Source organism: Triturus cristatus, chromosome 4_1 (assembly GCF_964204655.1).
Source record: "Triturus cristatus chromosome 4_1, aTriCri1.1, whole genome shotgun sequence".
Taxonomy (NCBI): domain Eukaryota; kingdom Metazoa; phylum Chordata; class Amphibia; order Caudata; family Salamandridae; genus Triturus; species Triturus cristatus.
The window spans coordinates 564632757-564658007 of NC_140585.1; the positions used below are offsets into that span (position 1 = coordinate 564632757).

Consider the following 25251-nt stretch of genomic DNA (forward strand, 5'->3'; position numbering starts at 1 on the left):
TGCTGCCGGTGCTACAGCGGCACTGCTCAGCATACTCCTCACTGCCAACCTTATCTTGGCGGGTGTCTCGCCATGAAAAGGGTGGCGGTGAGGCACCAAAGGGGGCACTGCAGGTCCCCCTTGTGCCTCTGTGTATGGGGGTACATGGAGGGAGCCACATGTTGTGCCCCCATGTAGTTTTGCGCCCCCAATTCCTGCACAGGAAGGAATGAACAACATGGTGCATTCCTTCCCTTTCAGGAAGGTGCACTGTCGGTCCCTTGGCGGTGCTGTTTAAGGCTCACAATGAGCCTTTAAACAGCACCGCCGTGGGACCACCACGCTGCCCACCAGACAATAATATTACTTCTAATATGTTGGTGGGTAAGTTTTGGAGGCCCTGGAGCGGAGCTGTGGTGTGCCACCCGCTCCTGGACTGCGGAAACTCATACTATGGCCCATTATAGATAAACATAATTTAACACCACATACTACCACTCCTCAGCAGATTAACCATGTAACTTTTACATCAACTGTAAATGCAAACCAACATGTGGGATTATTCTGAGCACCTACTTTACACTTTGAAATGCTTAACCATGATATTCAGTTATAGCAACACAGTTTGAAAGACAACTCATTAACCTATTAAGAAAAAACTCCAGAAGGCTGTCTTTTACTTCAAGACCTACTCACATATTTTTTGTTTGTGTTCATCGTGCAATAGGTGATATTTTTCTTTTAGCTTTCATAATTATTTCTCTTCGAAGCATCTGTATTTACTCCGAGTTTTAATTATTAGAGAGTATTTTTATATAGAGCTTCTTGCCACTCTTTTGCTGTTTTCTTTGTGCTTTAAATACTTTCACACAGCGTATAGAACTCAATTTATCAACCCTGGAAAGATGAAAGGGTAAGATCCAAACTCGTGCACTCCAGAAGACTCCATTTGGCCAGGGTGAGCGTTCAGATTGCTGAGCCATCCAGCCGGTATATTTTTGTAAACACACCAATGAGTACAACTTGTCACCACAGAGCATACTGAAGTAGAAAATGTCCAAGGGCGGGGTAACGTTTGTAGGAAAGCAGTTCGAATTCAGACAAAAGTGAAGGACGTCCCTGTATCTAACATACTACAATTACTGTTAAGTGCTCGGTCTTTCAATGCATGGCTGAATTGTTCTGCATTTAAAGGATTCCTTAACTTTAGATAGCCTCTACTTCTGCCCTCCATACAGGTTCAAGTGTGTCCAGAGTTTGGGACTGTAAACTCCTAGAGAGCAACCAACATGATTTTGCTTTTAAAGGATTTGCTGTTGAATCTGCTGAGAGGTAGTAAAATCTATAGTCTTGGTAGGAATGTAAAGAGGTGCCTGTTTTGTTCCCTTATGACTACATAATGCAGAGAGTTCAAGGTTTAAACTAAACTCCATCAGGAGGCATGGAGGTTTTCAGGCATGGTATTGTGTGGTCGTATTCCCTCATGTTTCAAATGAGCCTATTTGTCCCTTAAATGTCAGGAAGGATCTTTGAAGTTTGTTAGGTGTATTGTAAGTGGACAGAAACTCGCCATCATCCACTATTTGATTAGTTATTAACTGTTTTATTCGATGGTGGAGAAAACTCTCGATTTTACGGCTCTTTCATTACCAGCTGGGAAATATATATTTTTGGAATGAATCAAGTCTTTTTTCGTAATTGGTGTGATTCACTGAATCACGTTGGTATTACCATGATTATAATCAGCCCTTGGGACCCACTTCTTCATACAATTATATGAAACTTTCTGCAATGTGTCGCGTTAATTTAGACTACAGAATCATTTAAAAATGTGTCGAAGTAGACCATCCAGTGCAAGCCAGTGTATGTACCCTGTTTCACCCACCTTTCTCTTCCCAGGTCTCATTTAACCCCTTCGGTGCTCATGACGGAATGGTTCCGTCATGACCCACGGTTGAGCTGTGCTCATGACGGAACCATTCCGTCATGACCACACCCACGCAAGATTCCGTCAGCACAGCGGCGGAATCTGCGCAGCATCGAAGGGGTTAAAGATGGAGTACCCGCTGTGTATCCAACAGCAGAGCATCTGCTGGCTTTTCTGCTGGAAATCATTTGCTTGCAGCCTATTCATCAGAGGATCATCCTTTTTAAAGTGGGCCATTGGTACTGCTTTTTAGGTTTCACCTGCACAGCGCTTGCTCTGTGCGTGAGAGATCTCTTATATTTTAATAAATCTTAAGAGGGGGCTTTTATCAGTTCTCATGGCCGGATTACTGTGTTCATTAGCTTTTGCATGGAACTTTTTTTTGCTAACTTCCCCTGGCTGCGCGCATTTACGATACTTCTACTAAAGCTGTTGACACTGTTTCAGCCCCATTCACTCTCAAGATAAGATCTCTTCCCACGGAATGCTGGAATGCTTGCTTTTTATTACCTAGATGTGTAAAGCAGATGCTTTAGCCTTAGAACATTTGTGGCATTTTCTATTCCTGCCTCAGTACCTTTCTTTGCACTTTGTAGATATTATCGGATTCATTTTTTCAACTTAATCCATTTGATCATTATGATCAAATTTCATTTTTTTTTTTTTTAACAAATCTTTATTGGATTTTTAACTTATTTTACATAACCCAACCCCCCCCACCACCCATCAGCTTACAGGCGTTACAATTTGTTTGTATACATATACATTTAACAAAAGAAAATTACATCATAACTTTATTTAATCTTGGTTGTTCAATACCTTCTAACCAAATTCTAAGTGGATCCCAGATAGCTAGACCTTTCTTTTTTTATTTAAGCCCTTACATTTGTATATAGCTATTTCAAAACTATAAGTTGCAAGTAAGCGAGCCCTCCATTGTTGAAATGAAGGTGGTTGTGGGTCTAACCAAGCTGACGCTAAACAAATTCTCAATATTGACAATGCAACAAATATAAATCCCCTTATTTGAGTTGGTCGAGAATCCCCTTCCACGCCCAAAACTATTTCTGCTGTTGTTATTTCAATATCTTTTTTGAGGATTTTAGAAAAAAAGATCGAAATGTCCCGTCTAATGGTATAAAGTTCTTTGCACGTAGCAAACATATGTATTAAGTCCACTTCGGGGAGTGCACATCTTGGACATTTCGTCCCCTTACTCTTGCTCCATTTTGCAATCTTTTTGGGGGTGTAATATAACTGAAAAAAGGTCTTGTAAAATTGTGCTTGCAGTTTGGTTGAAATTAAAATAGATTGCGAGAGGTTAAATGCAGTTTGAATAGAGTTTTCGGAGATTTCTAGTTTGTCCTGCCATATCTGAAAGTGTTTATCAAGATCGTCAGGTAAATTAATAATTAAATTATTGTAAATTTCGCCAATTTTAATTGTATTACTCTTTATAATCATATCTATTATCTGTATTATCTGGAAAGCTATGTTGCCACCCCCTTTTTTCAACAGAAAGTCTCTTACTTGCAGATACTTATAAAAATCGCGATGTTCTAGTAGAAATTTATTCTTTAATAATTCAAATGTTTTAAGCCCAGATAAATTGAAAAATAAGCCAAGTTTAGTGATTCCTAGCATAACCCAATGTTTCATACATGAGTCTGAAAAAATTGCGGGAAGATTTTGATTACCGTAGATAGTCGTATAATATGGAACTCTACCAATCCCCAATATTTTGCGTATGTTACCCCATACGTAATAAATTCCTTTAAGGGTTTTAAACCGAATCTTTTTGAAATGACAGTCATAGGTCAAACGCCAAAGATGATCTCCCGTTGCGGCCACGAGAATAAGTTCTTGTGGGGTTGGGACCCTTCCTACAGCATTTAAAGCGGGATTTGGGATTAGAAGCATTCTGCTATAATTAAGTGTACTAGCCCACCAGTATGCTTTAGAATTGGGTAGGGCAAGTCCACCTCTATCTTTGGGTAAATTAATAAATTTCATGGCTCTTCGTGGTCTGCTGTACCCCCAGATAAAATGAGAAAAGATATGATCCAGTTCTGTAAATATATGCTGATCAAAAATTAAACAAATGCTTCTAAAAAAATATAAAAATTTAGGAAAAAATACCATTTTAATTAAGTTGCTCCTTCCAAAAATTGTTAAATGTAACCAAGTTGTTAAGATTAGCGGTGATATTTACCCCTAGGTAGGTCGCATTTTCAACAATCCTTGCATCAACACAATTAATTTGTTTATTAATAACTATTTGAGTTTTGTTTTGGTTTAGTTTATAACCTGAAACTTCACCGAAATGATTAGCCTCTATTTCAATTAAATTTATAGCATCACTAGGGTTGGTTATGGTTAGGGCGATGTCATCAGCGTAGGCTAATGTTTTGGTGTCTCCATGAGGGGTCCTCACTGGTATTATTGCTAAGTTTAATTCTAGTCTCCGAATAAAGGGATCTATGAAAATAGCGAAAAGCAATGGGGAGCAGGGACAACCCTGCCTCGTTCCTCTCGTCACTTTAAAGTTTTCGGATATATCCCCATTTATCACCACTGCTGCTTTTGGGTTAAGATACATCATACGGGTTGCTTTGATAAAATTTTCCCCAATTCCACTCTTTGACATGGCTGTCCATAGATATTGCCAGGAGACCCTATCAAACGCTTTTTCGGCATCTAATAATATCAGTACCATAGGGTCTCCTGCCACCTCAGTCATGTCAAAGAGTGTAATGACTCTCTGTATGTGATCAATGGTAGATCTGCCAGGAACAAATCCATGTTGCCGAACCGATATAATTTTATGTATGAGTGGGGCAATCCGACTGGCGAGTATTTTAGAGTAAATTTTGGAATCGTTGTTAATTAGGGTGATTGGACGATCAGCCCCAAGCTCAGTTGGATCTTTGTTTTTCTTTGGAAATAAAATTATTTTTGCTAGTGCCCAAGATCTTGGTGGCTGTCCACCATTAAAGACCTGGGTCATCAACATTATAAGTATCTCTTTTAGCTGTTTACGGAATCTGGCATAAAATTCAGAGGGAATTCCATCAAGCCCACTTGCTTTACCCGAGGGAAGACTGTTAATGGATAGTAATATTTCGATCCATTGCAGAGCCTCAGCCAAGCTGTCTCTGTCGGTTTGGGAAAGCTAAGTCCATATAACCGTATCCAAATAGTCATCAATTTGAGATTGATTTTTATAAGTTTCTGTGTAAAGATCAGAATAATATTTTTTAAAACAATCTCTAATTTCTTTGGGATCTTGGGTGAGGCCATTAATAGGATCAATAATTTCTTTAATAGTACTATCCGTATGTTCCTGTCTGGCCCGAATTGCAAGATGATGGCCAATATTTTTCCCAACCTAATAATTGTTTTGTTTGTTTTGGGTGGCTTTACTGATTGCTTTATTGGAGAACACTTCTACAATTGGATTTTTAGTAATGGCAACATCTCTGATTGCCTCTTCAATGTTAATATTATCCCGAATTGCCATAATAAGCTCTTCCTCTTTTTTAGCTAATTCGTTTTGTAGGTTTTTTAGTTTTAATTTTTCCTCTTGATTATTTTTAATAGAAAATCTCAGGGTTTCTCCTCTGATTCCCGCCTTAAGGGTATCCCAAACAATTTCCAGCGATGCACTGCCAAGATTATTTTCTAAAAATTCGGGGATCCAATTCTCTATAACCTTACAGTATTCTTCATTCAACAAAAGAGCCCTTTCAAAAGTCCATCTATTGTGTTTTGATTCTATTTTACCAGTATCAAGACATATGGTTAGTGGGTTATGGTCGGAAAGTATCTTAGGTAGTCGTTCTATGGAGCTATGTGTGGCTATGTTGTGTGATGCAAATATATAATCCAGCCTTGCAAACTTAAAGTGTGGATTTGAGAAACAAGTATATCCTTGGTTGTTTGGGTACTTCAGTTGCCAGCAATCAGATAATCCATGTGTGTTACATAGTTCTTCAAGGGCTCTGAAAACTTTCGGTTTTCGACCTAGATACTTAAATTTATTATGCCCCAGTGCCCAATTTAAAGGAAGATTTAAGTTAAAGTCGCCACATACAATAAATGGTAGTGGCCAATGGGCCAGTTCGTTAGATAGAAATTCTAAAGGACCTGGGTCATCATCAACACACCCATATACCGAGCAGATAGTTAGTTTTTTCCCCCACCATAATTACATTCGGTAATTGCCCATAGACCGGATTTATCTGCGATTGATTTACCAAATTGGAGACCCCCGCTACGGGCTAAAATTGCAACTCCCCGTGTTTTATTGCTCTGAGTTGTAGCCGTAATCACTTTATATACAAGGGTTTTTAAGACTACAATTTGGGACCTTTCAACATGAGTTTCCTGGAGGCAGACAATGTCTGCCCCTATTGAATTAAGACCTATAGCTGTTCTCTGTCTTTTATTTGGATCATTTAGGCCACATATATTAATGGTTAAAATTTTAATTTTACTCATTTTAAAGCTTTAAGCGTACCAATTTACCTAGCCAAATCAATACGCCTGTAAGCCCTCCCCATCTCACTGCCCCAAACCCCTTAAAACAAATTGAAATTGAGTGTGTAAATGTAGAAGAAAAAACCCGTGCCCCCTTCCCCACCCCCCATTCCCACCCCCCGATTCCCCTAAAGGGGAGGCTATGTGGTTCAGCTTGAACCAGATTGTGGGCATCATTGCGGTCAGAGGGCAGCAGACGGCGGCTGACCTGACATATATCGTTATTTCCCTTAATATCCCTGTGTATGTTTATGTGCTCCCCTCCTTCTTTGTTATTTATGTCTTACTAGTATTAACAATCCCATTATATCTAACTAAATTCAGATTAGATAGTTTATAGGAAATTACGGTTATTTTTTGGATTTGTTTTTATCTGGGATTGTAATTTCTCTTGAATAAGCTTCAGCTTGAATCTCACTCGTAAAGCTTCTTGTATTGCCGTTAAAGATAATCTTTAACCGTGCAGGATTCTGTAGGTAAACAGTAGCGCCGATGCGTTCAAACGGTGTGAATAATTGTCTCATCCTCCACCTTCTTTCGACAGTAGCATGGGCAAAATATGGTCTACAAAAGAACATAAAGTCTTTAAATTCTCTTTTTTTTGTCGGGCGTGCAAGATCAAAAATAGCTTCACGTAACAAAAAATTGCCGAAGTTGACAAGGAACGCTCGTGGCTATTGTGTTGAAGGCTGCGTTCGCTTGGGGGGTATCAAGGGAAAGCGATGGGCCAGATGAATTTCCTTGTTAAAATCCCACATTTGTAGCTCCGGAAATGATTCTTTTAGTAGTGTGATTATAAAGCCCCTTGGATCATGTCCCTCAGAATTCTCAGGAATCCCAAAAAAACTTAAATTATTTCATCTGGCTCTGTTTTCTTGATCTTCAACGTTCACCATTAGGTCTTTAATTGTGCCTTCCTGTTCTTTCCCATGTGTTTGTAGATTACAGACATCTTTTTCCAGATTTCCCTTGCGTGTTTCAACAGAAGCCATTCTGTCCGAGATCTCTAAACAGGTTTGTCCAACTTTTTGTGATATCTTGAAATCAATCAAGAATTTTCATAAAGATGTCAAACATGATAATAAGAAAAACCACGTAGCTATTCAGAAACTTCAATGTGCATTATGATAAAATTTCAAATGTTGTAATAAATATTTCAAGTTAAAAATAAGTTAATAATCAAGAGCTATGCTATATTTTGCTACTCAAGAGGCTGCCACAAGTGCAGTTACCTTGCAGCCAACAAGGTCATGAGTTGAATGGTGAAGCAGGTGCAGCAGCACCGGGCCCAAATTTGTGAGAACTCCACTAAAACACATAATTTTGCAATATTCGACTACTAAACAGGCAGTCACAGTTGCAGTTACCTTGCAGATAAAGGGGACTTGATTTCAATGGTGCAGCAGGTGCAGTGGCACTGGGGCCAAAAGCTCTAGGGAACCCACAAAACCCAGATTATGGCTAAAATGTCAAACTAAACAGGCAGTCACAAGTGCAGTTACCTTGCAGACAATGGGGTCTAGATTACAATGGTGCAGCAAGTTCAGTGACACCAGGAACAAAAGCTCTAGGCACCCCACTAAACACCCAAAATTGTTTTATTTTACTACTAAACAGGCAGTCACAAATGCAGTTGGCTTGCAGGCACTAGGGGCATGATTTGAATGGTGCAGCAGGTGCAGTGGCAAGGGGCCCAAACGTTGTTAGAACTCCTCTAAACACATAATATTGCTATTATATCAATTATTTCTTTTATTTCCCTCTTTCATTTCATTTTTAAAAATGTTGCTATTACTTACCCACACTATACCATTTGCACTATATATTGCCTTTTTGTGCATAAACAAGTCAGAACACTTAACAGACTTTCTGTAACGTATATTATACAACTACAAAGCAATCTACAACTAACAAAAAATACAGCTTATTATTAATCACATAGGCAAAACCTAATGAATTTTTCAATGCTTGTTCCTTTTTGTGATCGATGGGACAGGCAATTTGGTCATGTACAGGAACAAAAGGACTCTAAGTGCTTGATGAAAATACCAGTGCCATGGTGATTGATTGTTGTTTTTCAGAAAGAACACCATGCATGTAGGGCCTGTTTTATAAAGCAAATACAATATGGTCTGGACACCATGGCATGCCGGTTCGCTAGCAGTACTCTTGATGTTCAAACAATCAAAGGTGAGGTCAGTGCCACAGCAGCATAGTGGCAGATGGTATGCCAATATGAAAATGAGTCCTTTGATTTCCTCCAGCATCCAGAAATGTTAAGTTTTCAAATAGTTTACTAGGTCCTCAACTCCTTTCTTAAAGGTGAACCCTGCAATGTCCCAGAAGATGATCTTACCAGTTTCCTAATCAACACTTGCTAATTCTGTTCACATTGTAATATTAGACTGTGTTGCAATTTTGTAACTTGGGATCATTTTCTTTGAGACATGTTGAGACTTGCTGGCTTGCTTATGATTCTGGAAATCACCATTAAACAGCTATTATTTGGTCTAGTGATGCTTCCTTATTTGTAAGAAAGTGACTTAATAATTAGGGTGGATGGCAGTCCACCACAAGAAATAGGGGGGTCAATCACCCAGTGGCAAACGGGACCGCCCGCAAGAGGTGCGGTGGTCCCGCGATGGCAATTAGGATGCCACCGCCACGGTGGCAGTGGCATCCCACATATATTGCATTGCGGCAGGCGGTACTGTAAGCAGCCCCGCCACAATGCAATATATGCATGTTGTTCATGCACAACCACGTGCTGCCTGCAACTTTGTCCATGCCAATGTTGGGGGGTCACAAGTGCAGCCCCCCACCCCCTGGGTGCCCGAAGCGAAAACCGCATGCCTTTCCATGGCAGAGAAAGGCATTGAAAATGGCACATGCTAATATGGATGGCGGTGCCTGCAAGCCACCGCCACCATATTATGGGCTTTTCCGCCCAGTAGGCAATCTTTCCGTCTGCCGCGGTACCCCCTGCCATGCTAGTGTGGCGGGGGTAAAAGGCTGTCAGGTAAGGTGTGTTGGCGGGTGGATCGCCACCGCCAGTTGGGCGGTGGTGATCCGCCTACCAAGCTAATGGGCCCTAAAGTCTCAAATCTGTTAAATCCAGGCATACGTCCAGGCAAACGTTTCAATAATTTAAACCTGAACTCAACCCCTATTAGCTATGACGCAAATCAGACAGACTTAACTTTCTGAAAATATGTAGAGCATTTCGAAGTGCTATACAATTAAAAAGTCAAAAATATGATACAATAGAAATGCCACTGCAATTCATAAAAAATAGAGATGAATGTAACAAACCAAATGCCACCAAAACAACAAAACACCCATATGAGGAATTGGTGATATGGCTTTTCAAAGAAGAGAAAACATACCAAAAACGTAAAACACCAATAGAAGGGAATGTTCACGTGTGTACAGGAACTACATGCGATTTCCGGATGAAAACATTGGAGCATGGGTCAAATACGCGAAACAGGTTGGAACTGTCAAAGATGTTACCTTCTTACTTGTTTCTGATATGAATGTTTACATTTAACAGTGGGACAAGGTTGCAGACTACATCTAAGTAAGCCGACCTGAAGCTGGATAGCTGTTGGACCTGGTCCAGCTGAAGTGGTTAATTTAGGCAGGAAATAGGAAAAGTTACCATTTCACACCCAGGAGAATTCCTCTCTCTGGTCGAATACTTTTGGCTCCTTTGCCTGATCAAGATTCCTAAGTTCAGACCTTCTCTCTTTTTTGGAGCTTAGTATCCTCCAGAGGGGCAAGACTACAGCCTATTTCCAGAAAGGTTGCTCCGAAGTCAGATCAGCTCGTCACAAGGGATTGCTAAACAGGTTTTTGAGTTGCTAAAAGTTCAGAGCAAGACCCACTTGATCTGCTTGCCCAGCAAGGTTTTGCCTTGCTTGAATTGGACTGGGAGGTTATCCCCAGTCCTCCTGTGGTCTGAAAGTACAAACTTTTTCTAAGTCCAAATTGTATCAGAGATTCCAGGATAAATCCTTCGAGACACCACTAAGGCTCCCAGGACATCAGATACAGCACTTAAGGTTCAGGATTCACTCTAACAGATGCCATCCGCAGGATCCAGTCCTCTTCCAGTTGCAACTGCCACTGGCCAATTCAGAAAAAAAGCCTTTTGCAGATTGCTGCGTCCCTGTAGCTACACAGGAGGACATCCAACTGCTCATTAGAATCCACTTCTTTGCCCTGGCTACAAGTGGAAGCCCAGCCCTCCAGGTCTCCTCAGGGGTCTAAAATTGCAAGTGCAGTCCTTCCTCTGTTCTTTCACAGGTCCAGAAAGTGTTTTGAGCAGCTGGTGGTGAGGTTCACTTTTTCATGATTTAGTAGCCAGTGGCTGGAGTGACTTATGGGCACTTCCTATCCAATGGAGAACAAGTTAATTGGAAAACTTTACCAACTTTAAGAGCACATCCTGTTTGCCTTACTGCCAACCATCCCAGAGCACAGTATTCTAAGTGAAATCAAAAATGGCACAATCCTTCTTGCCTTTGGAGGGAGCTTCCTTGCCAGTCAAAGGTTTTCTTGGGGAAATGAGCTACACTTCTAAGCTATTCATACTGTTTCTGGGCCCAGCTCACCTTCCCACCAAGCTGATGCTTAACTGACAACTGTAGATATAAAGATCAAAGGCTTCCTCTTCCTAGGTATCCCCTTACGCTAAAGTATGAATGGACAGGATTCACCTCTGTCTCCTTCAAGTTAATGAAGTTCCTGGAATCCCCCTGCTGTCCTTCATGAGCTGATATGGATCACCTGCCCCACATCGAGTCCAACTGTGACCTGGCCTAAGTAATTGTCCTGCTCTGGGGCATTTTTCATACCTCCTTAAAGTCAAGCACTGACATGACAGCTGAAAGCAGGCTAATGTAAATGAGCTTTTAGAAGCTACAGGCAGTGAAAATGTAACTTTTTAATGGACTCACTTCCTAAATGTTTATTCAAAATCCAACTATACCATTACATTTGATTTTAATAAATATTTTATTTTTAAGTTGAACTGTTTTTCTAGCTTGTCCAAAACCTGAGATAGCAGAATTAATATTTAAATCTGTACTCCAGTTTTTAGCCAGCATGAGCCTTTCGCATTGAAAATACCTTTTGGGGGCTCATCACTGTAGAGACATGACAACATAGAATTTCCACATATACCAATTTTAAATACCATGCACTCTATCTTGTGGGATACACGGCCTACATAAAAGTGATCAGTATTTAAAAGGAAGGTTTTGCCTGGTTAAAAATATTATTTTGCTTGGTTGGGCAGCTGGTTTAAACTACAGCAGTTATGCTACCATTGTAGTTCCAATGGATGGCACTATAAGTAATGCAGTTTAGGTAACATCTCACAATTTATGCCATGGGTATAATTCCTTCTCCATATACTATGAACTTACAGGAGAATTAAATAAGCAAATTTGGGATTAGCTACTTTTTATGCATTTGTCAGAGCACATACTCCAGGCACTAGACAGCAGAACTCCAGTGGCCACAGTCTAAAAATCAGCAATAAAGTCAGCAAAAAATGGGGATGACAGCACAAAAAGGGGAATTTTCTCACATTATTTTTTATATTTAAGGTCTTATTGCTTGCCTATTTCAATAACTAATGGCCTTAATAAATTCATCATTGCTCATCTGCAGTGCAAAATTATTTTTTTTATCCCTTCTTATCACATTCTACATTTTTAAATATGAGACCTTGCTTCAATTTCCTTTCTGTCATCCTTTTTGGATTTAGGCAGCGTTTCCCAGGAAGGCGAGGTTCATTTTGTTGCAGGAAATGGAAGGCTTGTTCTTTTAAACACTTTTCGTCATAAGATAATTTCTGCTTTCTCAATACTTATGTTAAGGATTACATTTTCATGAAGACTGGTAGCAAGGATTGGCCACAGCCTGATAGAACAATTCCCACATTTTTTCCCACATCCTTTATTTTGCATACCTCAATTGATACTGCCAGACTACTATTGCTTCACCAATTTTCTTTGTGGACCAGTATCCGGCTGCATTTTCTGGAGGTCGTGTGCTTGCTACTACAATGAAATTAGCTTGACTCACATATAGAAACACTCTGCTGATGGCCACAGATAAATATACTTAGTTCACAGTTTCCATTGGAAAAGCTTTTTTTGATTTGCTAACAACTTTGGCGGCACTGTTTGATGAATCTGCAGTAAATTTTCTCCAAAAAAATTCATCTGCCTCAGCTTTTTCCTGGAAAGATATCTGCTGATCCATAAAGAGGGGCGGGAAATAAGGGGTGGGGTGACAACACATTGATTTAACATGTTAATTTCCATAGGAAATATATCCGTTTCATGCAGAAAGAACTGCCAAAGTGAAGTACACATAATTAGGCAAACAAATACACCTTTTCTCGAAGAGCATGCTTTTTATGATTCGGTGTAAATCTGTTTAGCCATTTTTGAAAGATATGGGTTTAAAGAGGTGCTCAGGTTGCACTTGAAGGGGTTAAAAAGATAGCTATATCTGGCAGTTGTTCACATCAGAATCCTGCAGTATCCACATTTTTTAAATAGGACCCTATAATTGGATGAGAGAGCTTTTTTTCCATTGGCCATTCCACAATTACAAGACTCAGTCTCTGTGTCCTGAAATTGCTTTTAAAATTGGAGCATAAAGGGGTGGGGTAGGAGAGGAGGGTCCAGAGGGACCCACAGGGGCCAAAATGAAATAAAAATCATATATTGTTCAGGGAAGCTTTCATAGTAAATATTAATGTGGGCTGGATGTCAACGGGGAGTGGGGAATTGGGAGTTGGGTATAGGGCAAAGGCCAAGCACAGAAGAGGTTGACCCACCAGTAGGATTAGCCTCAGGGCCTTGCTGTGAACCAGGCCCTGCGGCTACCCACTGCGTTTAGTCAAGATTGTGGATTTCAGAGGTTTGGCCACCTGCAATGGGGTCCTGCGGCCAAACCCTCGAGAAGTCCATGCATAATGGGGATGGCCAACCTAAGCGCCGTTCAGCATAGGCCCTGGCCAAGGACCAGAACATTCTGGTCACATCAACTATACTCAGGCAAACACCATGTGCTGTAGGGGAGTTGGCTGAATATGATCAAAATAACCAGATGTATACTGAAAAAACACAGTTTAATGTAACGTTATAGATAGATATGGAAACCACATCTGAGCATACATTAAACAACTCTAAATATTTCTTTAAAGAACTACATTTAAAGTGACATTATGTTTAGGTGTTTAAATAAGATAAGAAAATATGTTTACAAATCAAAAACACTGAAATTCTCAAGTTATGCTTTACTGAGTTAACTTGTGCTCCTACCATGCACTGCTTATGATCTCACATATTACTTCACACATGGCGGGTTAATTGACATCACTGGTGACATCACTGATGACATTTCAAATTACATTGTTGATGACGCACCAAATGCAATACTCTTGTTGTCACCCTTAATTAAGCAGATGCTGTTACAAATATTGTAAATCATCTTACTGATCACACTTACTACCTTTGATGATTATTTGAGGATGTAGATACACACCCCACATAAAAATTATTTTTTACTGGAGGTGGGGGCAGGGGCTCCCTGAGTCCTGATATAGCAGTCACAACATTTTCGTTCAATGGTGTGGCAGCCAATCAAATCCTTTTGAAGAATATGCAGACATTGATATGTCTAAACTTTTCCGTGTGTTCACCTCTTCATTCCAATCTAAGCTATTCTTTAAATGCTCATTTCTTGAAAACTAAAAAACTAATTAACACCAAACCAATCAAACACATTTCCTTGAGTAAAGCTCAACATGTATGTCAAATTTGATGTAATTTGTTTTTTCTGTACCGAAAAACAAAGATGACCATGAAAACGAAAATGGGAAATAAAGCTTTTGGGACACACCTCCCTCCCCCTCCTTCCTGACCTTGACCTACACAAAACGTACCATTGACCAATCAAATCTGGATTTTTTAGGCACAACTAATCACCCGTGAGGGTATCCAAGCATTGAGAGAGAATGAGGTATGTAGGTGGGAGGTTGTTCCAGAACATCACAGCGAGGTAGGTGAAGGAGCGTCCACCACTGTTGCTGTGGCAAATGCGGGGGGTGTAGGTGAGGCAGAGGGAGGAGGAGATCAGGTGTCTGGAAGGAAGGTGGAAGTTTAGTCGGTAGTTGATGTAAGCAGGTCCCTGGTTGTGGAGGACTTTGAAGGTGTGGCTCAGCATCCTGAACTCGCATGTCTTCTGAGTGGGGAGCCAGTGGAGCTTCTTGAGGTGGAGAGAGATGTGGGTCTGTTTAGGGATGTCAAGGATGAGTCTGGCTGGTAAATTCTGGATAGGTTGCAGTCTCTTGGGGGGTGAGGTGATTTCTATGTAGTGTCCATTGCCATAGTCTAGTTGGCTGGTGAAAAGGGCTTGTGTGACGGTCCATCTGGGGTCGATGGGGTACCACCTGAAAATCTTGCATAGCATTCGTAGGGTGAGGAAGCAGGTGGATGAGATTGTGTTGGTCTGTCTTTTCATTGTGAGTTTGCTGTCCAGGATGTTGCTGAGGTTGCGGGTGTGGTTGGTTCGAGTGTGTTAGGGTCCTAGTTTAGGGGGCCACCAGGGGGCCACCAGGTGTCATTCCATTAGAGGTGTTGTTCACAAAGATCAGCGCTTCTGTCATGTCTGTGTTGAGTTTTAGGCAGTTGTCTCTCATCCAGTCAGTGATGCCCATCATGCACCTGTGGAAGCATGTCAGAGGGGTCTTCTGATAGTGAGAGGATGAGTTGGGTATTGTCTGCATAGTATAGGATGTTCAATCCATGCGATCTGATGAAGTTGGCGAGGGGAGTCATGTAGGTGTTGAACAGGTTAGGGCTGAGGGATAAACTTGATGGATCCCGCAGATGGTGTTCTTGCATTCCAAGGTGAAGGGAGAAATGTGGATTCTCTGGGTTCTTCCAGTGAGGAAGGAGGAGATCTACTTGAGGTCGTCTTCTTGGATTCCATGAATAGTCCAAAGTGGCTTTTGCTATGGAAACTCTGATCTAAGTATAATGATATTGCCACTGTAACTGGTCCCTTCCTGAATCCTACTAAGGGATTGAAATAATGATGGAAAGAGACTGTTGGCATTGTGGAGAGTTTGGGTAGGGCTCTTGCAGCCTTACCACATTTTTCAAAGCCTGTGATGCTTTCTCTGCTTTTATCTCTTGCTCAAGGTATGTCCAAATCAGTTAGTAATACCATTTCTCATAACTTGGCTCAAGGTGAACATGGTAAGCAATATACATTTCTCCTCCTTTGTGTGCTCCATTGCATTATCCAGCATTAGCGCTTGGCATTTCTTATACCTTATCATATCCTTTGCGCTTTCAGAGTCAGTGTCAGTGCTTTACTTTAGCCCTCTGACAGGGCTTGCCAGAGCTATTAACTCAGAGCTCGAATATCCCTTTGGTGCTTCAGAGGGATCCACAGGCTAGTAGGTCTTCTTTTGGCCATGTGACACTTCTCTCACATTCCCCCTTTAACCCATGTTCTCAGCTTTTAAGCCATTCTAGAAGTTCTAGGACATGGCTGGGCAGATTACTTGTCTGTCCTACAAACCTAACTCTTTTAGTTCTTGTTTTATCTCAGTGGAGGAAGAGAAAACATTCATACAGTTCTTCCTTCATTGTTTACAAAGTACAGTCTTGTGCCTTACAAATGGGAACTCAAAGAAGTACAACAATGCAAATAATGATTTCTATACTATTCTAGTGATTGCTCTGCCTTTTAACAAGCAAACATGCAACATAATGATACCTGAGCATCAATATCTTCATCTCCTTTACTGCACCATGCATCCACTCCTTCTTCCGGCGAGTATACCACTGACATTCCTTCCCTGCAGCCCCAGCTTACCTCTAACTTGGCCAATTAGTTTCCCTAATGGTAACAGTTGATGAAGATGCAATCTCGCGAAGCAGAGAGAGGCATAGGCCAAATATGATTAAGAATACAACCCTGCATATAATGTTTGTCTCTCTCAGCACATTCTTCTCTTCTTCCTCTCCATTCTAGTACAACTCACACGTTTTGTGTGAGAGACAAATAGTTGCTGCAGGGTAGATGTAACTAGTAGAGGAGGGTATAAGGAGAACAAAACAAGATGAATATAGACACAAAAAACTAAAAGGGAAAGGTGCCACCGTGTGCTTAATTTGAAACAGAATGAGTGCTAGTACCGAATCCCTGCTCAGAAGCCTGCGGTGGGTGCAATTAAACATTGGCGTGCCAAATACCAAGGCTGCGTCTTTAATCCACCTGATGCCTCTGTAATTCGCTACCAGACATTCTGTGCCTCTTTAGCTCACACATGAAGGTTTCTGACTTTCTGCTCCCTCACTTCGTGGCAATTTTTCTGTATTTTTATCCCTCGTCTTTACAATTTGGATGTCCCCCCCCCTCCGTTTTGCTTTTAGTGAATATCTTATGCAGAAAAGTAAGTGCTGGTCCCTCAAAGTAAGTGCCAGTGGTCCCCACCAGCAACTACCGGCTCAAATTAAGCTCTGGCACCATCACGAAAGAAATTGACCCAGCCTTAACGCTGAGTACTTAAAATAGTCTGCATTGAAAGAATTGTGTTGTTTACTTGTAACATTCAAATGTGCAGGGGTGGAAAGCAGCATAAATAAATACATTAGTTTGTGTATTTTGAACAATACCGATTTGCGTACTGGCAAACAATGCAATCTACATTGCGGAGATCATATATGTTCTTGATGCTGCACTTTGAATTCACTTGGTTAAAACATCGTCCTTTTAGAAATGCTCCTATATAGGACTATGCAGTCATCTAGATTTGGCTGGGAACCCTCTGGAAACCGTGTGAGTACGGTACATGGCATGCCAATTATCACACATAATAAAGGTACTGAGAAGCGGAGCCATCGCATTTTATGCATCACCCATGAAAAGATGGTTCCAAATATTTATTAATAATATGTGAACGTCAACATGGTAACAAAAATTACTCACAGTTACTTCATTGCCGACGAGTTGAAATTTGCCAGCAGAGTAGTCATCAGTATCCATGGCATAGCTTAGAACATTATTAGGAGCCAAGATGTCATCATCCCAACATTTTAGGTGTAGCAAAGAGGTATTAACTGGCGTTGTTTCAGGAAGTTGAATGCTACATGAATTTCATAAGGGAAAAGAAGTGTAGTTGACATTGATACATTATGTTTAAAGTATGTTTATGTTAACTGCAAGTGAAAGGTATCACATTTAGTTTTTTTTTTTTTTTTTTTAAATAGATCTTTATTGACATTGTTCGAAAAGCAATCCAGCCCCCCACGTCCCTGCTCCGGTGCCCCGGTGGACAGGTCATTTTACAATCAATTTAATACAAATCAAATGAGAAAAACAACATTGAACTCATCTAATTACACAGAAGGTAAAATTAATAAAGTTGGCCCAAAAAAACACTACTACAACTATCTTTACCAGAAGCTATATAAAAGAGCGCCCCTATCCCGCAGCCATCGTAGAGATCCATCCCAAAAAAGGAGCCCACACCCAAAGCCCCCTTTTGCTGGCGCCCTTGCCTTTCTGTAGGTATCTCAGTAGGATACATGGCCACATAACCATTGCTGAGCCACCGGCAGAGAGTGATCCTACCACAGTCTTAAAGCCATCATTGCAATACACACGAATGCCTGTGCCTGGTGAGGGACTGCCTCACTGTCATCCCCGAGTTAAATAAGTTGTGGATTCACTTCTATTACTTATCCTAGTCAACCCTCCCAAAACTCCATTATATCCCCCGTCAGTCCCCCCAGGGATGGACCAAATCGGCAACGAGGACAATGCGCATTTTTTGTTTCCCCATTTCGCTATTTTCTCCGGAGTAGATATAGCTTGTAAGGGATGAGGCAGTAGAAATGGATGCTCCCATCGGGATACTTTATAAGTTGCTTAACGAGTCAATGCCACCAGTCGATATGGACAAGCAGGAAACTGGGTGGCAAGAGAAGGTTTGCTAGCAAAAGATACATTCCTCGAGTCCCGGAACTTAATTCAGACTACTTTAATTTCCACAAATTTGCAAGTCCAGCATTTTAAAACCTGAAAGGTATCAAATTTAGATGGAGAACAATATATTTGTCTTTGTCATGCAGACGCAAGTAGGTACATGTTTTCAATATGCCACTACCAATCTCAGGTAAATTTCTAGCGCTGATAAACATTTATATTTTCTATACTGTTCAATAGAGTCAGAAATATTGGTTAGGTTTTTTGACAGTGGCGGCCGCATCGGAATGTGTATAACTTTGATTGCATCTGTTTTCCTTGCAAGCACCCTTTTAATATACTCTACACATGCATTTGGTCAGGCAGCGTTGCGGTAATCAAGCCATGATTCACTGGATATAACTGAAGTGGAATGTGAACTACTCACACAATGGAATAATCCTCACATCTGGGAACATTGTCATTCAAGTCCAGAAGGGAGAAGGTCAGCTGTGCCTGCACAGAATGCACTCTGTCCTTGTCATATGCTTGGACTCGCACCACCCTTATAGGAGGGACACTGCGATCTTCATAGTCCAGTGGGAAAGACAATGAAATGTCTCCTGTATCTTCATGATGCAAAGGGAAGAAACACACGGTTATGCATATTTAATGTTATGTTATAGCAAATGCATTTCATTGAGAACATACTTCAGGACACAAATAAAAACAGCTCTGAAATCATGATCCATACCACCACACGGCTCAAGTCAGTGAAGATAACTCCAGTATGATAGTCTTCTTGGCTGATGTGGCTGTAGTGTGAGTTCAAGCGCACGAGAATTATACTGAAAGGAACCTATGAAACTATGTTAAACTTAATATTTAGCTTAACCCCCACATAGAATGTTATAACGTTATGCTGGATTTTTAGGTTCAAACTAGATGAGAAGAGTATGCTTACTGTGTTGTCTATAAAACTGATGCAAGAGTGAGATTTTAAACATTTTCTGCCATGATGAAATTTAGACCTTTGTACTAGTATTTATTAGTAATTGTGAAATTATTATTCTGGAATATTAATAATATGATCTTTGTTTATGCTTTTTGTTACACTCAGATTGATGGCCCCCGCCCGCTCTGCTTTGACCGACCGCATCATTATGTGGCAGTCGGAAAGCAGCCCCCGATGTTGGACAGACACTACCAGAGGTGATCCGCCCAACTTCATAATCGGGCCCATAGTTACTATAGCCATCTAGTGTGAACTTAAAAATACAGCATCATTTTATAACATTCTTTGTGGGGGTTAAGCGAAATATTAAGTCTAACATAATTTCATAGGTTCCTTTCAGTATAATGCTCATACCAGCCTCAAATCTGCTGAAACATTTTGATGGCATGAATTGGTTTTGCATATATGTGTTCCAATTCATACACCATTTTAAGCATATTAGTATATTGATTATATGATGGTTTTTTGTATTCTTCTATTGAGAAATGTTTACTGATACACCCACTATGAATGATAAAAACAACCAGTGGTGTACCACTTTGGGAGCTGCCCTGTAAAACAATAAAAATGGGCAAGGAATTACATTAAATTCCAAAATGTTAATTATAAATTGGACAACCTGTTTCCAAACAATTTGCAGGACTTAGCAGGTCCAAATGATATGGACCCAGTATCCTGGGTTTTGGCATCTTGATTACATATTAATATAGAGGGACCTATTTATGAGAATGTCACGCAGTGCAGTGCAGTAAGCAACCTTTCTGCGCTGCACTGCATAACAGGTAAAGGGCAGGAATGCACCGTATTTAATGCAATAATGAACATACCTGGCTTTTCCCCTTAGCTGACTCCCTTTTGGCAGCCTAGCACCAATGCTGGCACCCTTGAACCATGGTGCAAGGGTGGCCTGCGTTTCATGCAGGATTGTTTTTGTGCAGGAAGGGACATCTTCCTGCTCAAAAACAATCCTGAGAGGCAAATTCATCTTCCATCTGTGCTGCAGAAAGCAGCACACACAGAAAGCGGATGTAACAAGGAGAAATAAAGATAATTTTCCTTATTACACCTCACCTGAAAAGGAGTATCTATTTGGCGCATTCCCAAGTCTACCAGGTCTGGTAAATCTGGGAATGCGTCAAAAACATGGGAGCTGCATGGGAACACCCATACAATGCCCATGGAACGCCTTCCTAGGGCAGAGTAAGGCAAATCAATGATTTGGGCTGCGTTGCCTTACTTAAGATGTATGGAGCACCTCAGGGCCACACAAATTGGCCTTGCGCGCCTTCATAAATCATATGTAAGGTTCGCATCGCTCTTGCACCACATTGCATAGTGCAAGAGCGATGCAAACCAGCTCATGACTATTTGTGCAAGTAAACCAGAGTGTAATAAGCCACGTATTGTGCATACAACTGCATACTTCTGAAATTTGCACCCCTGACAGTGTTAAACTGTATTCACATGCTTCATTCAAGATATTGGGATTAATTATTAAACCTGTAGTTATTGCCATTTTCCTTTCATTTCTTCAAAATAAGGGTAGAATGTCATCCTTCTTTTTTTAATATATGTGACCCAGAGTCTGATTCTTAAAGTCGGGGCACATTTTTTAAGTAAATGGGATACAATATTTCTGGAATTCTTTATTTGTTGGGAGGGGGGTAGTTACATAATAAACTGCAAACTTTCAATCTTCATAATCTAATTTGAAGCTAAGTGTGAGCAGAGGTGTTTCAGAATCGACTTCTGGTATCCATAAGAGATGAAATACGCCAGCATACAAGGATCCGCCCTCGACTGGACCAGATCATTCCTCACCAGCAGAAGCCAAAGGATCAGACTGCCACCCTTCCTCTCCGAACCCACGGAAATCAACTGCGGGGTCCCACAGGGGTCATCACTCAGCCCAAACCTCTTCAACATCTACATGCCCCCCCTCGCCACCATCATCTGACAACAGAGCCTCAGCATAGTATCCTATGCTGATGACACCCACCTCATCCTCGCCCACCACCACCACCAGACTCAACTTCCAGGAAGGAATGCAGGACATCGCAGCCTGGATGAGCAATAGCTGCCTAAAGCTTAACTCGGAGAACACAGTAGTCCACCCCATCGGCATGGAACAACACCTGGTTGCTCACTGCACTCGGCAGCCCCCCGACGTAGACGAACCACCCCAGAAACCTCAGCATCGTACTCGACTTCTCCCTCTCCATGAATCAACAGGTCAACGCCGTCGCCTCCAGCTGCTTCAACACCCTCCGCAAGACTTTCAAATGGATCACATTGAGTCAAGGAAGACAGTCACCCACGCTCTCATCACCAGCAGGTTGGACTATGGAAATGCCCTCTATGCCGGCATAAACTAGTCTCTACTCCGCAAGCTCCAGACTATAGAGAACACTGCCGCCTGACTTGTCCTCGACATCACTCGACCCGAGCACATCAACCAATACCTACGGAGGCCCCACTGGCTCCCCGTCAAGAAGAAAGCCACCTTCAAGATACTCACCCACGCCTACAAATGCCTACACAACACTGGACCCCAATACCCTGAACACCTTCAGGAAGACTCTCAAGACCTGGCTCTTCGGCTGAATGGAACTGCGCCTTGAGACCCTCACGGGTGAGTAGCGCGCTTACAAATCCCTGATTGATTGATTGATTGAAGGTTGAAATAGCTGTTGCTGTCTGATATATAGAACATTAATTGTGTGATACCTTATCACCTTATCACGTTTGGATTTCAGTGTCATTGTTTGCAAATGGATGCATAAAGATTCCCCCTTTATGTTATTAAGAAAATAATTATCAAATATTGCAGAGTTGGATACATTTCAAAATTATGTGTGTGCTATAGCTAAAAACAAAAAGTAGTTCCTGTAATCTAGTATGGCTAGCTCCTCGTCATCCCTTATACAAATAAGTTGTTTATACCTATTCTACCTTGATGTTTGTGCTGTAGAAAGCTGGTTCTTAATGTTTTTGATTTCTTGGAGATTTTTTTCAAATATTATGCATGGTGTGGCAATGTACTGTGGAGCTGATTGGTCTATGACCTAAGAAGGTCAGAATGTGGCATGGATTCCAGTGTGGAATCAGAAGGGCTATCGTGGGGGTTCTGTAAGTGGGAGTTGGAGATGAGCTGTTGGTGGATGAGGTGCCAATAAATCCACTTGCTTAATTACTTGACCTGCCTCCTACTTATTCATATCCTTGAGGACACTACATTTATTTGGCGACGAGCGGGAGTAAAGGCACCTCAACATCGACTGGGCACTAACCTTTAGAAGGTGTCTGCGTGGATTCTGGAGCTGTTTCTCATCATCTCTGGTCGTGAGGAGGCGCAGGTGGAGGCCTATCTGAGTGGCGTTGCTCCGGGTACGACACAGCGAATTTCTTCGTGGAGAGGAATTTTTTCGGCAGGAGGAGAACAGCTGGTGGTATCGAGAGCGCGAGACCGCTCTGTTACATGGATTAATTTTCAAGGCCGTGAGCGCGAGGCTTCTGCGTGCTTGCAAGGGAGTTGCCAAGGGAGACGCGAGGCTTCTGTGCTCCGTGATGCATTCAAGGCCGTGAGCGCGAGCGTTGCCAAGGGAGACGCGACGCTTCTACGCTCCGTGATATGCTTCGTCTTTCAAGGCTTTGATCGCGAGAGTTACCAAGGGAGGTGCGAGGCTTCTGCGCATGTGCCAGTAATTCCCAGATGGAGGCTTGGATGTAGCCAATGAGAACCTCGTTGGGGGCCATTTTGAGTCGTTGGGAAGATTACAATGCACTTGTGAGGAAACACGGTGTTTGGAAAAGGCAGAACTTTGTGCCCATTTCTTTTGGAACCTGTGGGAATCTGCATAGTATTCATACTTCATTGGAAGTGTGTTTATGTGAGCCAGCTGGTCATAATTACTTAAACATTTTATGAAAATTTTGGATGGGTTAGTGCTACCAAAGGTGGAACTGGTCGCTTGTTTAAAAAAAAAAAGGAAAATTTGTTTTTTTTTCATTTTATTTTTCTTTCTCTCTTCCTTTTATTTTTTAGAGTGTTCTGATTTGTTGTTCATTTTTCTAGGCTTGCAAATATTTAAGATTTAAAAGAGTTTATTGACATGCAGAATGTAACACAACCACCGTTTTTTCTAACTAGTCCAGGTGAGCCGAATGTAAAATGGCAGAAATGGAAAAAGATTTTTACGAATTATGCGAGGGTTTGTGGCACGAATCTCAGTGCCGAACGCAAGCATTCGTTATTGTTGCATTGCCTTGGGGGTGAAGGTCAGGAAGTTCTAGAACATTTACCTGAGTTAAGTGCTTCCGAACAAAGGAACCTCAATGAGTATGAAATATGTATTGAACAATTGGACCGTCATTACCTCCCAAGGCTGAGCACGATAATGGAGAGGTATCATTTTGGTCTAAGGGGGCAGAAAAAAGAGGAGTCGGTTGAGGAGTACGTTTCGGCTCTGAGGAAGCTTGCTTCTTCATGCAAATTTGGTTCTGCTGTGGAGGAGAGGATTAGGGATCAGTTTGTGTTGAGGTGTGCGCATGATGATATCAGGAAAGAGCTCTGGTTGAAGGATGAACCTCCACTCGAGGAAGTTATTACTATTGCCAAGCAAGTTGAGCACATGAGGAAGTGTGTGGATGAGTTGAATGAAGAAAAGTGTAAAAGTGAAGAAAAGAGTAAAAGTACTGTGGTTGAAAATAAAATAGAAGAAGTGGTATGTCAAGTACAAAAGAGGGAGGTTAAGGGAAAAGATACTAGTATATCTATGCCTAGCAATGTAATCAGTTCTCCTGTTGGAGGAAAACCTGTGTGTTTTAGATGTGGACGTTTTGGACATTTTGCTAACTCACCTTATTGTCCGGGACTGAGAGCCATCTGCAACATGTGTGGTCGGAAAGGGCATTTCGCTAAATGTTGCAAGGGTAAAGGCAATAAAGATAACAGTGTAACTGCAAGAAATCAGCCTGAAGTAAAGGTTGTCACATTTCAAGTTGATGCAAGTATAAGTGATCACCCTTCTCATGTAGTAGATATAGAAGGGGTACCCCTTAATTTTAAGTTTGATTCCTGTTCGCACCTGACAATTATTGGAGAGGATGTTTTTATGCAACATTTTGTCAATAAGGTGAAATATTTCAAGAATGATCTTTCTCCCATGGGGTATGGTGGTTTACCTATAAAAATGTCTGGATATTTTGTGGCCACCATTGAACTTTGTGGGAAGATGATTGCGGGGAAGATATATGTTGCTAAGCGGGGTGATTCTCTTATGGGTTGGCCTCATCAACGTCTATTGGGGGTATGGTTAAACCCAAATGCCTCTCCACAGGTTCAGGTACAAGCGGTTGGGGATACCTCTCTCAAGTTTGTAGAACAGTTTGCTGACATATTTAAGGATACTTTGGGGTGTCTTAAGGGATACAAACACCACATCAAAGTGAGAGTAGGAGCGGTACCTGTAGTGGCAAAAGTAAGGAGGATTCCGTTGAATGAACAAGCTGGTGTTCAGAAGGAGATAGATAAGTTGGTGAAAGCAGGCATAATTGTACCGGTTGAAGCCACAGAGTGGTTGGCTCCAATAGTCGTGGCCAAGAAGGCCACTGGCGAAATTCGACTTTGCATTGACTTGAGGGCATTGAACAAAGAAGTCATAGTGGATAAGTTTCCCTTACCGAACATTGATGAGATGGTTGGTACGTTGGGTGGGGCGAAGTTCTTTTCAACTCTTGATCTGGCCTCAGCGTACCATCAAGTTGTGTTAGATGATTCCTCCCA

At 41.4% G+C, this 25251-nt stretch overlaps 1 protein-coding gene across 1 annotated transcript in view; it reads right to left on the minus strand.

Moving 5' to 3' along the window:
- LOC146855235 (cadherin-related family member 4-like) overlaps positions 1-25251 on the minus strand; it is a 767858-nt gene that overhangs the window by 338198 nt on the left and 404409 nt on the right. Inside the window, exons 13-14 of the mRNA XM_085650585.1 lie at positions 18900-19080; positions 17474-17630 (exon numbers count right to left, since the gene is read on the minus strand). Of these exons, the coding sequence (XP_085506711.1) occupies positions 17474-17630; positions 18900-19080 (338 nt within the window). The remainder of the gene's footprint in view (positions 1-17473; positions 17631-18899; positions 19081-25251) is intronic.